Source organism: Alligator mississippiensis, chromosome 8 (assembly GCF_030867095.1).
Source record: "Alligator mississippiensis isolate rAllMis1 chromosome 8, rAllMis1, whole genome shotgun sequence".
NCBI lineage: Eukaryota > Metazoa > Chordata > Crocodylia > Alligatoridae > Alligator > Alligator mississippiensis.
In genome coordinates this window covers 11421713-11434787 of record NC_081831.1, presented here as the reverse complement: position 1 = coordinate 11434787, position 13075 = coordinate 11421713, and the positions used below count along the sequence as shown (strand labels likewise).

The 13075-nt window shown below is 48.4% G+C and overlaps 1 protein-coding gene and 1 long non-coding RNA gene across 3 annotated transcripts in view; one reads left to right on the top strand and one right to left on the bottom strand.

Annotated features, from left to right (window-relative positions):
- Positions 1-13075, bottom strand: part of LOC109284846 (uncharacterized) — a 37722-nt gene that overhangs the window by 19917 nt on the left and 4730 nt on the right. The gene's annotated exons all lie outside the window — the stretch shown is intronic.
- Positions 358-11282, top strand: LOC102573938 (CMRF35-like molecule 7). 2 transcript variants are annotated; one of them, XM_014601921.3, is made up of 6 exons: positions 358-617; positions 1555-1926; positions 3377-3494; positions 4843-4952; positions 5889-5932; positions 9522-11282. In XM_014601921.3, the coding sequence occupies exons 1-6, from the start codon at positions 578-580 to the stop codon at positions 9678-9680; spliced, it is 843 nt and encodes a 280-aa protein (XP_014457407.1). In that variant the 5' UTR covers positions 358-577; the 3' UTR covers positions 9681-11282. The 2 variants fall into 2 exon arrangements, with proteins under 2 accessions (XP_014457407.1, XP_014457406.1); XM_014601920.3 differs by having other exon boundaries at positions 3374-3494.

Here is a 13075-nt window from a genome sequence, read left to right as displayed (position 1 = left end):
AAAATCCACACACAATATTTTGAGCAGCTCTAAGGAGAAAGTTAAAATCTCCTTCAGGGGACGAAGGGACAGTCCATTTTTGCTGCTGCTCGGGTTGTGCAGAGCCCACTTTCTGTATGGTTGGGCTGGTTTTCAGGATAAGAGGGCACTTATTTACACAGATCGGCCAAAAGAAAAAGACAACAAATATTTCTGTGTTTTAAATGAGGGCTGTGAGCCATTCAGCAGAAACCTTCAGCACTCCCTGCTATTGCAGCAGCCATTTCCCACCAAACCCTGCCCAGTATGTCACAGAAAAAAACATAGCTAAAAGGGGAAAAATAGGTGACCACAGAAACACAACTACAAGTTCTCAGTGACAGTCACTTCCCTTCCTGCCTTCCTTGAGGGAAGTGAGGCAGATAAGACGCTACCAGAAGTCAAATCCTGACCATAAAGAAACCAGCTACAGAACCGCAGTTTCACTGCAAAGTCCTAGAAAAGACTCAGGTACCCGGCACCTCCGAAAAGCGTAAAAAAGGGACTTTTCCTGGCTAGAGGATCAAGGATTCATCAGACGTTGCAGGTCGGCAGGACAATGAGGATCTTCCCCATGTTTGGCTGGATGCTCCTTCTAGGTAAGATGCAATGATCCCTGTAGGGCCCAGCAGAAACACAGCCAGTGCCCGCCTTCTTCAGCCCGCTCATACCCGGTCTGCATGTAGTGTTGCAAAGCGGTGGCTGGCACTGCAGCAGCGACTGCAGGACGTGTCTTGCAGGCTTCTAGTAAGTTAGTAGGATCCCCCAGGGCACTGCTCCTGGAGTAGGGTGTGCTGTGCCTCTTCCTCGGGGTAAATCTCCCCTTGAGCTCTTTGTCAGGGTAGAGCATATTTGCACTGTTTATGCGGGGAGCAGAGCTGTTTGTTCAGGTTTCTTCCAAAAAGACGCAGATGAGAAAGCTATGGCAAACTGAGGCTTTATACTTGCAAGTCCCCAAAAACTTCCCAATTCCAATGGAGCAGAAGGGGAAGTCACAGGCAGGATCTCTCTCGTTTTGGCAATGCAGTCCACTCGCAATCTCATGGTTTATTCTCCAGGGTCAGCCGAGTTCACGGGCATTTTGTCCTGGTGGTAATGCCCATTAGCCAGTACACTGCCTGACAGCCCATCCCCACCTCATCTCTTCCTCCCTACCGGGAGAAGGGGATGTAGTGTCCACTTCTATCAGGTTTGTTAATTAGAAAATTAAAAAAAAAATCCACTAGCTGGGGTCTCCAGCCTTGCGTTAGGCAAGTCTCCCCATCATCCAGCAGCCGGAGGGAGGAAGGCAAGGAGCCCAGTTAGCCTGTGTTCTGAGCAAGAGACTGTTCAGGGGAATTTTCCCCTGATTAGATGGGGGGGTGGGGGGTCTTATCTATTTGCTACCCCCATGGTGAATGGATAAGGATGACAAATATCTCAACATTTCCCAGCTCTGTCCCTGCCTTCAAACGTGAAGAGGGATTGCCAAAGCAAATCTCTACACTACTCACTGCTGGGGCATGGAAATGACTCTCCATGTCTCTGCCTCCACAGGCTGCTGCGCAGGAATAGACCTTCTGTCACTGACAGATCCCGACGCAGTGACGGGCCCGGAGACAGTGACGGGACCTGAAGGACGTTCGGTGTCTGTGATGTGCCACTATAAGAAAGGCTATGAAAAGTATCCAAAATTCTGGTGCAGAGACAACCTGCTATCGTGCTTGGGCAGCCACATCATAGATACCACAGGGTCGGAGGCTGAGGTGTGGCACGACCGATTCTCCATCCAGGACAACCACACCCAGCGCACCATCACGGTGACCGTGGAGAACCTGGTCATGGCGGACACCGGCACCTACCTGTGCGGGGTGGCAAGGGCACTGAGAGTTGATCCCACACACCCTGTGTACCTGCTTGTGTCTCCAGGTAAGTCCCTGCCCTGCTTCCGTCCGTAGGAACCCCAGGGGCTTTGCAGTGCGATGCACCACCCAGGTGGGTCAGTGCCCGGCGCTTGCTAAATTCAAATCCTATTGTACCAATCCTGCAGCATGAATAGACAGCTGGCAAGGGGTGTAGGGGCATGGCTGCTGACAGGTGATGGTAGTGCCATGACAAGGCATTTGCCCAGCAAACACCACGGCCTCAGCAAGGCAGACAGGAAACTCCCGTCACAGCAATCAGCGGTTGTGGAGCGCTGTAGCTGAATACACTGCAGAGGAATCCCTCATGTCCAGCTGATCTCCCAGGGGCTGCGGGTGTTTCACAGTTGGGGGGGAGTGGGGGGTGCTTTCACACTCAGCCCCAGGCAAGATCCATCCCTCCACCATGATCTTCCACATCTGGACCGTGTCTTCGCGCACTAGCTCCTGGTCCCTCGCTCAGGGTTATGGACACAACCCAGAGCCGAGGCAGGAGCTGCTAATGCTTCCTGGGATTCTCTCCAAGGGAATCAGACCCTGCCCTGACCTGAGAGAGAAGGGGAGTTGTCAGGGGTGGAGCTGGGTCTCACTCCCACTGTGGACCCAGCACCACTGACTGACCTGGGTACTGCCACGTTGGTGCCGGTTAGATTGGACAGAGTCCCCATTGCCCTTAAAACAGATCAAGGGAAAGGCTGTCATGGCTTGCAAAACCTTTGAGCGATCTGCAATTCCTTTAGCTGCAGCCCCGTCCCTGCTTCCCCTCCATCATCTGGTCATGGGGGTGGATGCGATCACAGGGTACCCTGCAAGGGTAACATGCTGTAGAGGGATGGAGCTGAGCCCAGCCACCGAGGGAAGGGCTGCGTGCCCCGTCTCAGGAAGGCATGGGCCGAGGAGGAAGGGCAGATGGATTAGAATTAGGCTTCTCTGATCTACCTCAGACTCACTTCCTCCCAGGTTTCCTGTGTGCTGCTGCAGACCGGAGCTTCCCCAGAACTAATACAGATGCAGACTCTCTCCTCCCTACCCCCAGCTCTCCCTGATGTGCCCCCATGATGGGCTGATAAAGCTGGAGGGAAACCTAAGACGAGACACAGTAGCCCTATGCCGTGTCCTTGCTGGGGCGATTTCCCCCGGTGATTGCAGGGATGTCATGGCCCCTACCTGCAGGTGGGGCAGGGGTAGCAGCAGAGGGGAGAGCTGCACCCCCTGCACCTCCTACCCCCGGAGCTGAACTTCGAATATTTTAAGCCTGCAGCTTAACAGAGAAGCTATTTGAGGCTCGGGGGTGGGAGGGTGTTAATTGTTTTAAACGTTTGCAATACGATTTGGGATGAAGTCCATTGTAAGTTAGGTCCCACCCATGTTTCCATTCCCAGCTACAGCGCTGCTGTGGGGGTCCATAAGATTTGATTTTTTCACCCCTTGATAGCTTCCACCCTCTCATTCAGCAGAATGGACACAGATGCCCCCAGAGTGCTCATCTCCTTCTTCCTCCACAACGCCGGCCTCACCATGGACAACTGCTGAGAAAGAACATGACTTCGCTAGCCACCACACCACTCCGACAGGGTGAGTGAGAGCTGTCACACTCCTGGCCACTATGGTCTTCTGTCTCGTGGGAATTCACACAGTGCCGGGGTTTCTTTCTCCAGCTTCTTCCTCCTTCAGACAACAGTCTTGTATCTTAGAGTGTATAATGTCTCAGATGGAGATTGATCTCTTTCTGTCTCTCCACCTGTGGTCTCTGATCTGAACCACTGAAGCCTACTATTCCTTATGTCAAGTCTCCATTATTTCCACCATGTACCCTAAACCACAAGCTGCCTCTGGGATCTGGCACTGCCAGGAAGAAGCAAAGCTGTTTCTGGCTGTAACAGGGAGCCCTCACCCTTTTCTGAAGTTGGTGGGACAACTTGGAGGCCTAAGTCAGGTGCATTGAGCTTGATACGTGCATGACTTAAGTATCCATTGCCTTAAATTGCAGGGTGTGTCTGAGAGCTTGGCTCAGCTTCCTGAATGAAGGCAGACCAGCCAGTCTGGCATTTGCAGCCGGGTAATTTCCCCCAGGCACTATGTACTGCCAGGCTCAAGCTGCACAAACACTTTTTAGCTTTGTGAACAGTCCAGTTGACTTTGATGGGAGGATTCATGCCCACAGAGGAAAGGACATGCTCACATTTGCAGGACCAGGACCTGACATAGCAAATGATTAAGTTGAACTGGTGCTAGTAAATATAGGGCCTGGCTCTAAGCAGCCTAGCCATTCAGGCTGCTGCACATCTCTGCTGATCTCAAAGACAAGGTAAAACAAAGGGATAGAAGAGTTAGTTAAACAGCAGGCTTTGTCCAGCTCCCGTACCTCCGTGTGATTTAGTTTCCAGCTAAAAGCTTGCAAATGAAAAGTGAAACAAATTGAATCTGACTGAACTGTGAAGCATCAGTTCCCCATGACAGAGACCTTTAACTGTTGCCCCAGCCCTGCTCCACTTGACTGCAGAGGCTCCTGGCATGAAGGGAGGTGGGTGGTGTGACTATCACAGAAACGGAAGATCAGTTTATCAGGGGGTGAAGGCACTGGCTGAGACTGAGCAAGTAAAACTAAACATGGACATTCATTTCCAAGCGATGCTTCTCTCCTCAACCGCACCAGGATCTCCCCTGCGATGCCACATGCACTGTGCATGTACACTTGATACCCAGGACCTTGACTCCTACATAAAATGCTTTCACAACAGATTTCCTGCTGGGGCTGGCCACTCAGATTTGCATTTGACACGAATGCCAAGTTCATTGATCTCCAGCAGATTAAGCTGGTGCATTCAGCTGCTGTCCCCTGTGTACAATAGTTGCTCCTTCTGAATTTGCTTCTAAGGAAGAAAATATGCAAACAGAAAGACATTCTCATTTCTTCCCACAGGTCTGCAGATATCCCAATCTACATCCTGGTACTGTGCACCCTGCTGGTTCTCATCTTGCTTTTAGTCGCAATTGCAGTGTTGATCTTTATCTCCAGAAGGAAAAGAAAAGGTGAGAGAATACTGTGTAGTCAGAAAAGACCCTGCTGCATCTCTTTCCCTCTGTGTCCCCATTCCTCTCCAGCCTTACTGCCCAGCTTTCCAGTAATGTCTCCGAACTAGGCTGAAAAAGCAGGTCTGCGAGCTGTGACATTCAGATAATCTTCTTCACATGCCCCTACATCCTACTCTACTAGTAGCCTATCACTGGAATCAAATGTGGCTCCTTGTGAAGTCTGCTGCCACCCATAGCCAGTTAGGACACCAGAGTCTGGTCCTTCCTTCCTTCTCACCCACCATTGTAGTGAACAGGCGTCTGGCTTGAGAGCTCTGTTGAGCCCATACAGCTTTGGTCAGTCTAGGATCTGGCCAGGTTTGGGCAGCTAGTGGTATTTTTGGTGTCACTCATTTCCACAAGACCAGCCACTGCTAAGCCCATTAACGTAGCCTGCAGTAATTGTTCTATGCACCAGTGTGACTGCTGTGAGATGTGGTGGCGTGATCTGTGCCAACACTATGGGTCAGTAAAACCTTATATGAGAGATTTTGCTCAGGTGAAGGACGAAGGAGGTTTTAGTTTGCTTATATCATCCAGTTGGATTCATGTTAACTTGGCAACTACACCCAAGTGTGGCTCATTTCAGGAGGCCAGAACTGTCCTAATTCTAACGAGGTTAAGTCAAAGTGCTGTGTCCCAAACACGAGAAAACAAATGGATTCAGTAGGCTGTGCCTGGTGTGGTTGGATCTGGACTGATGCAGCTCATTTTACATTAGGGATAGGCAGCGAGACCTTGGTTTTAATGAAGAGCCTGGATCTGGGTTGGCATTTCCATGAGCTGGGCATGTGAAGATTGCTTCTACCTAGCTGCTGAAGCAGCACTTCCCTCTTCACCTGTTGCTGTAACTTTTCGTTAACTGGATCTGTTTTCTGTCTCCTTCCTTTGCAGGATCATCTGTGCAGATGGCCAGGAAAACCAACCACTCAGATTTGGTAAGGGAGATCAGAATGTGCCTTGGTATCATTTCATCTTCAACGGTCGGGAAAGGGTGCAATGTCACAGGTGCCACTGCGCAAATCATGTCACTAGTGTTGCTTCAAATATGCTAGTGTCCCATCGGGGTTTGCTTTCTGCCGATATTCTAAGGAGAAAGGCTGCTGGCACGATACTGGAATAAACCATTAGGGCTGTGCCAAATTTTGCCGCCTGATTCGATTCAACACTGTTTTGACTCATTTCGAGCTTGAAACAGTGAAATCAAATCGAAATGAAGGGCTTCGAAACAGTCTTGAAACAGAATGAGAGTAGTCAAAAAGTTTCAAGTTTTGAAGCAGCCAGCAGCAGGTGGTGGGAGACGGGGGAGATCCAGGGTTGCCCTCCCAGCAGCAGCCAGCAGCGCACCCCTGGCTTCCCCCATCTCCTGCTGCCAGGCTGGAGGAAGTCGATCACAGCACAAGGGAAGGGAATTGAGCCTGGGCTCAGTTCCCCTCCCAAGCACTGCGATCAGGCCGGGGAAAGGAACTGAGTCCAATTGCTCAGTTCCCCTCCCAAGCACTGCGATCGGGCCAGGGAAAGGAACTGAACCCAATCGCTCAGTTCCCCTTCCAGCCCTATGATCAGGCTGGGGATGGGAAGTCAACCCAGCTGGGTATCACTGTTTCAATGAAGCAAAATGGAACAGTTGTTTCGAATCGAAATGAAATGTTGTTCCATGGAACCCTCGAAACTCAAGTCGAAATGCAACGCTGCCGTTTCGCACAGTCCTATAAACCATGGATGTTAGGTGAATGCTGCACAGTATTCACAGGAAGCAAGGTTGGAGTTCTCTGAGGCACTCCTGCCAAGAGCTGTGATCATTCAGATGTATCACAGCACCAGCATGGCCAATCCAGCAACCAAAATGTTGAGTATTTGCAACAAATAGTTCCTGAATAAACTAGAGGCCAAGAGTTAATCACTGAAATTCTTCAGCAAATAAATGCTAATGATTTTTTTTAAATAAGAACAGACCCGTGCAAGGAAAAGAAGCTAAGTAATCAATGACTCAGAATTGCTCACCCAGCTCTAGTAACTGGTTCATTTCCATCCCAGAGACCTGCAGCCATAATTGTCACCTAAAGTGTGACAGTGGGTGATAGAGGGGTAGGGATGTGAAAGTGAGCCAGGAAATGCCTCTGCTCTGTGCAGATTGCAGATGGCTCAGGTCCCCGTGACTTCTGGCTATGAGCACATACAGATTCTACTTTACATTCACCAGGACATGGCAGTACAGAGCCCGGTCTCACTCTTGTGGTGCCTATGTCGGCACTCCAGTGGCCAAGGTGTTTTTGTAAGCAAAGCATGCTGAAGGATCCCCAAGGAGCAGCTCCTGGGATCTCATATCCAGTGCAAGACACTGAAGCTCCCCTCAGAAGGGAACATTCTCAATAGAGTTGCTCACATTCAGAGTCTACTAATTGCACCAGAGTGACTTGCCGTCTCATTGCCAAGAAAAGAAGTTGCAGAAATGAGGAAGGTCATACAGAAAAAGAACTAGCTATTCAGATATGGTGGTGGTTCTCCTGGCCCACTGTCATGAAACACAGTGACCCCCAAGTTAGTTCTGAATAATAGCTAGGGAACTGGATGGTGTCTAGTTAACATCTAATGCTTCTGGTACCCAAGCTAGTTCTGTTAGTACTGGGGTGTGTTGTAGACTTACCCTAATAGTAAAATAATGCAGTGAGTCATACCAAAAAAATGATGATGCAGCTACTGCTCCATGCAGTCGATATAAAACTGGTCTAATGCTTTCAGCTGCCTACCACAAACTTGATGATTTGTTCCTCCCTGGGACTTACTATTCCAGGTCTCCCTCACTTTATGTGGGTTCCATATGTGCAAGGTAAATGCACTCTTATGTGATCAGTGTGGTGGAAGCCTGCAGTCAGCTGCTTTGTGCAGTGCACTGTGGGAGCGATGCACACCAAAATATAGTCTCCCATGTGGATCTGTGCTCCTTGTTCGTTGTCTGTGACACGTGTTTCTTTAGTTGCCATCCCCATTATGGCTTCTATGCATCCCGCTAGCTTATCTCCTACCCCTCTTTGCTGTTGGTGAGTAATCAAATTGTCTTGTAAAAGTGGTAGAAATAGGTCTGGGGGGGTCAGTACAGTGGATGTCTTGGAACGTATCCCTATTTGTTACATTGTAAAGTGGAGTCCCTTTATGTGCCATTTTCTGAAACGCACGGACAGCATAAAGCAAGGGAAATCTGTATTGGAATGCAAAGTTGGGACAATTTATCTTTCTAGAATAACAGGTAATAGGAAAGAGGGTGCAACATCAGAGCTCAATACTCCAGGGACACCAGTGTCAATCCAGAGGGACTGCACTCAAACAAGCATGCCAAATTCTTCCTGGCATTGGCAGGCGACAGTCCCAGCACAAAGATAACAGCACAAACCTACCCCAGAGTCAATGTGTCTGACCAAAGGTCACCCCATGATAGAGAGATCTCAAGTGTCTCATGTTAGTTTTACCCTCTCTGCAACTTCCCTCTCTGCTATATTTACCATCCACCATTAATATATCTCCATAGATTGACTGTAGTGTGCTGAATTTTCCATACCCAGGAATCCAATACTATGTGCATCTTCATGTTTAGTTTGCATGAGTCCATAGAGCAACTACATGCATAGATGTATACATAGATATCATGCATAGATAGATATCATAGATACATACAACTACATGCATAGCTATCTGGCTGGGATATTATGATACCAGCACTCGTTCCTGCCTGGGGCAGGGGGTCAGACTTGATGATCTATTCAGGTCCCTTCTGACCCTAGAAACTATGAAACTATGCACAAGCAAGCAAATGCACAGGCCATGGTCAGTCAGATGATTTATGTGGCCAAGCAGGAAGCTGCAAGCAGAAATTAAGTGCAAGCGTGGTGGCGACTGGGTCTTGTAAAAAGAATCCTTTATTTCCAGACTGGCATCCTCCCTACATCACTGCTTTCTGACTGATGAAGTCAAGATTTCTAGTGCATCTCACGGTGTTGAACTCCACTCATTCTTGTCTCAGGCAGAAGGAGGCACAGCAGATGCCAGTCCAGAGTATGCTCTTGTTAATAATCCTGCCACCACTGACCAGGAAGGGATCTACAGTAAAGTACAGCTGCCTTACAATTCAGTGAACTCAAAAAGCAGCTATAAGCCCCACCATCAGGTAGGAGAGAAACACAGTGAAGAGCTCCAAATCATCCAGTCAGGCCTGGGAATCACACTTACCCCACCCCACCTGCCCCACGATGCGAGATCAACCTTTTGATTTATTTAACCCAGAACTCTTCAGTCCTTGCCTACACACACAGTCCCATACACTTCAGTGCAACGGGCAAGGGCTGCAGGGCACAGCAGCATAAGGAAGGCCAATTTACAAGGTACCTTAGGCATCTAAGAGGTAAATCCTCATGGGACAGTCCTTTCACTAAAGGAACATCTGCAGTTTATAAAGCCCAAACTACTTACTGGCAGATACTTAGGATGCTCTCCTTGCTTATCCTCCCTGACCTATGATGCTTTTCCCCCTAGGATTCAGAAAAGAAAGACGAGATTGCTTATGCCACCGTGACAATATCCACCCCAAACCAGCATGCCATCTACAGCAATGTAGAGCAGCTCTCCAAGGCGACGGGCTCAGCCAGTCTCCCAGAGGAAACCCTGTACACGACGGTGAAAAGCAAGACATAAGTGCGGACAGGAAAAGGACAGTTTTGCACTCGGCTCCTCTGTTTCTACCTGGAAAACTTCACAGGAACAGATTGTAGAAGCAATTCTGACCTAGACAAACTCCAACAACTGCTGTGGGTGCAGAACAGACAGACTTGCTCACAGTGGCTCTTGAATCTCAACGTGTAATCGCTTGGTTTATAATCTGGACAGGCAGCAGGCTGGAACAAAGCAGCTGTAATCATGCGCCAAGAAGAGATTTCTGGCAGGCAGCTACTGAGATTACAGACACTGAAACCACACAAGTGTCATTCAGGAGAACAACGAAGAAAGTTTGTGCCTCTGTTGAACTGCACGCACCTTGTGCAAGAAGGGAACTTGCACAAGAAGGCACTGAGTGTTTGCATTTAGCATCGTATTGGAAAAAACAGGTTTGCTCAGCTCATGAAACATGGACACTGGACATTGTAGACAGGAGATTACTCTGGGCTGAGTAATGTACTCAACCCAGAGTAAGTAAAATTTCTGAGTAAATGTAATTTTGGAGTCCAAACAATGTTTCTTCTGGTCCTCGGAGGTTTGCAGACAGGGAAAGACCCCTAACACTGTTCTCTCCTCAGGCACTAAGCCACTCAATACAGATTGTTGTGAATGCGGCCAAAGAGCAGCACATCTAGATCTTTAGTGGCTTGATGGTAGATGCTATGTGGGTGATGGACGAAAACTGCAGGAGAAAGAGCGCAGTTGTGCCCATCGCTACTCCCACAATAAAGGGAATGGGAAACAGATAAGGCACCAGGGACAGGGAAGGGGAAGGCTGCTTACTTTCTCACAGGGTTCGAGGTAATTAAAACTACCAGGATCTAGAATCAAATCAAGTCCGAGCTCATAAGAAAACCTCAAAACCCACAGAGCTTAATTTACCCTGGTTGAATGCATGGTGTTTCACTGGCACCTGCAGAGAGAAGGAGAGGTGCCGGGAAGCCATGAGACCTTGGGGTGGGCTGCATGCCTGTTTGGTTGGCAGGCCGGGCATTAACATGCCTGTTAAAGCTTCCTGTCCTAGGACCATGTTTTCAATTGCTTACGGCTGCCAAAGTTTAACCACTCAAGCTTAAGTTTTCCATGTCTAGCATCTACCTTAGACTGAATTACTTCTGAATGTTTTGGTCAAAACAGTTCAACAGCTGCTGAGAACAAGGCTGAGGGAATATAAATTGTCCAGATGCTTTTAGTTTGGAAAAGGAAATTAGAAGGAGGTGCCTGGGTTGCTGACTACTGTCCTTTGCTTTTTCAGACAATACAGCATGGAATACCTTTCCATAAGATGATAAGTTCCCTTATAAAGCAAGGGAGATTCCTTGGCTCCAAAACCCTTTCTGGAGTGGAGTTGTACAATTTCACTACTCGGATGGATTTGAATTTGCTGTCTGAATGTATTAATTGCCTACTATACTCATTAACTGCCAACATTGTGCTTTAGCTTAGGTAAGCTGTCCCCTCTCTAACAAGGGGATTCCAAGTCTCCTCCACATTCAAGTCTCACAACTGTCCGATCCAACTGACTTCACAAGTAACTTCCTTAGCTTGTTATGGTTTGTTCTTCTGAAATAAAAAAAACCCACTTTAGTTCCAGGTGTTTTTTCATTCTCTGAAGCGTAAATTGATTCAATGTGTAATCGCTCGGTCCAAAGTTTATTTTTTTACAACCAATTTTTCTATCAGATCCTTACTGTGTATCAAAACCAACTGGGGCTATGGACAGACATGCTGTTCAAAATGCCCTAAGTGTCTTTGAAGTGCTCCACACAGAGGGGTCTGGGACAGACCTGACAAAAACCAGTTTGACTCAAATCAGTTAAGTCCGATACTAACTACGTTCAACCAGGTTTCTCTCAAACCGGTTTCAGGCATTTTGAAACTGGTTTATGTGCACTGAACATCTGTTTTGTTACAGGTTTAAACCAGTTTCTGATTACTTAAACTGTTTTATGTGTAATGTCTGTCCCTAGACTGAGGGTACAGTGCCAGTGGATTTGTTCAAAAGGGTCTACAAAAACGTCCCCTCCGGTCTCTCTCACTCAGGACAGTCACAAAGCACCCAAAAGAAAAACGGAGAGTGAGCCAGAGAGCAGGAGGGACAAGGATACCATCAAAGCAGTTACGCTCATCTTCGAACCAACCCAAGAGCCCAGCAAGGTGAGCTCCACGTAAGTGAGAGAATGAGTGCAGTTTCTCTCCATCCTTCCCCTATCTTCAGAGGTCAGTGCTCCCTCATCCATCACGTCCAAGGTGGAAAAATCACATTTGCTTGTGCCTCTCTGCAGCTCTCATCTGTGAGACCTCACCACCGAAGCCAGCTAGCTCTCAGACTCTACCACTGAAAATCCTATAAGCCCCATGAGCTAACTCGGGGATGTGTTGCTGCCTAGGCCAAAACCCGCAGAGCCGTCACTCCATTAGCCTGCAAGCAAATTTCTTCCTGGCTCACAGCGGTGACTCATTTTCCTTCTGAGAAACACAGTGGAACTGCTTATCTGTGTAAAGTTAGGCACAGGCTTAGCTCAATCTGGTCTGTTATTACCACACCACCCATCCGGTAGCTAAAACTGTAGCCCCAGCCATGTAATCATATGACCAAGGCACCATAATCTTCATCCTTCCTCATTCTGCCCCTCCCGCCTTTGAGGTTTCTCCACATTGCATCACTTCTAAGGGTCTGCTCTTGCAGGCTTGCATCTGTGCACGTGGCATCTACAATAGCCTTGTCTAGGCAGCAAGGAGGTTTGAAGCAGTGAACATTGCAGGATATTCACAGGAAGCAACGTTTTGGATTTGCTCAATATTCAACCAGTTGCAAAGGTTCTGCTCCCCCAATGAAGGAGTGCAAATGGCCCACGTGACCTGGCAGTCCAATCAAAACAACTTAAAATGTCAGTACCTGCACCAAACTACTCATGCATTTGCTATAGGGCAATGCTGACTCACAGAAATGGTTCATCACATATTTTCTGATGTAAAAACCAGCGCTATTCATGGAAAATGGGCAAAAGCAACCACATGAGTGACTCAGTTGGAATCATTCAAATAGTTCGAGTTGCAGCTTCATTTGTCTCTTGGGGTGCATCCAGATGAGCGTGCACATGCAGTTTGTGGCTCTGCCGTCCTGTCTGCGGTGCTGTAACTGCACACGCCGCACGTGCAGGGATTTGCCGTGCTGCCAATTTGCAGTGTGGAGGGTTTTTTTGACACCAGAAGATCCAGGTGCCAAAAAACACCTGCGGCAGAAAAAAGCAGGATGGCACATGTGGCGGCAGCGTAATCCAGCCGTGCTCCAGCTGCCAGCCAGGCTCTGCAAGCCCAGATCACTGCCGCTGGAGCTCCAGGAGCCCCCAGAACCCCAATAAGGCTGCTGG

Excerpts from the sequence above, each read along its gene's own strand:
- LOC102573938 (XM_014601920.3), top strand. The coding sequence starts at position 578 with ATGAGGATCTTCCCCATGTTTGGCTGGATGCTCCTTCTAG. Across the intron at positions 3,495-4,842 it reads CACCACACCACTCCGACAGG|GTCTGCAGATATCCCAATCT; the intron begins GTGAGTGAGAGC and ends TTCTTCCCACAG. Across the intron at positions 5,933-9,521 it reads AAACCAACCACTCAGATTTG|GATTCAGAAAAGAAAGACGA; the intron begins GTAAGGGAGATC and ends TTTTCCCCCTAG.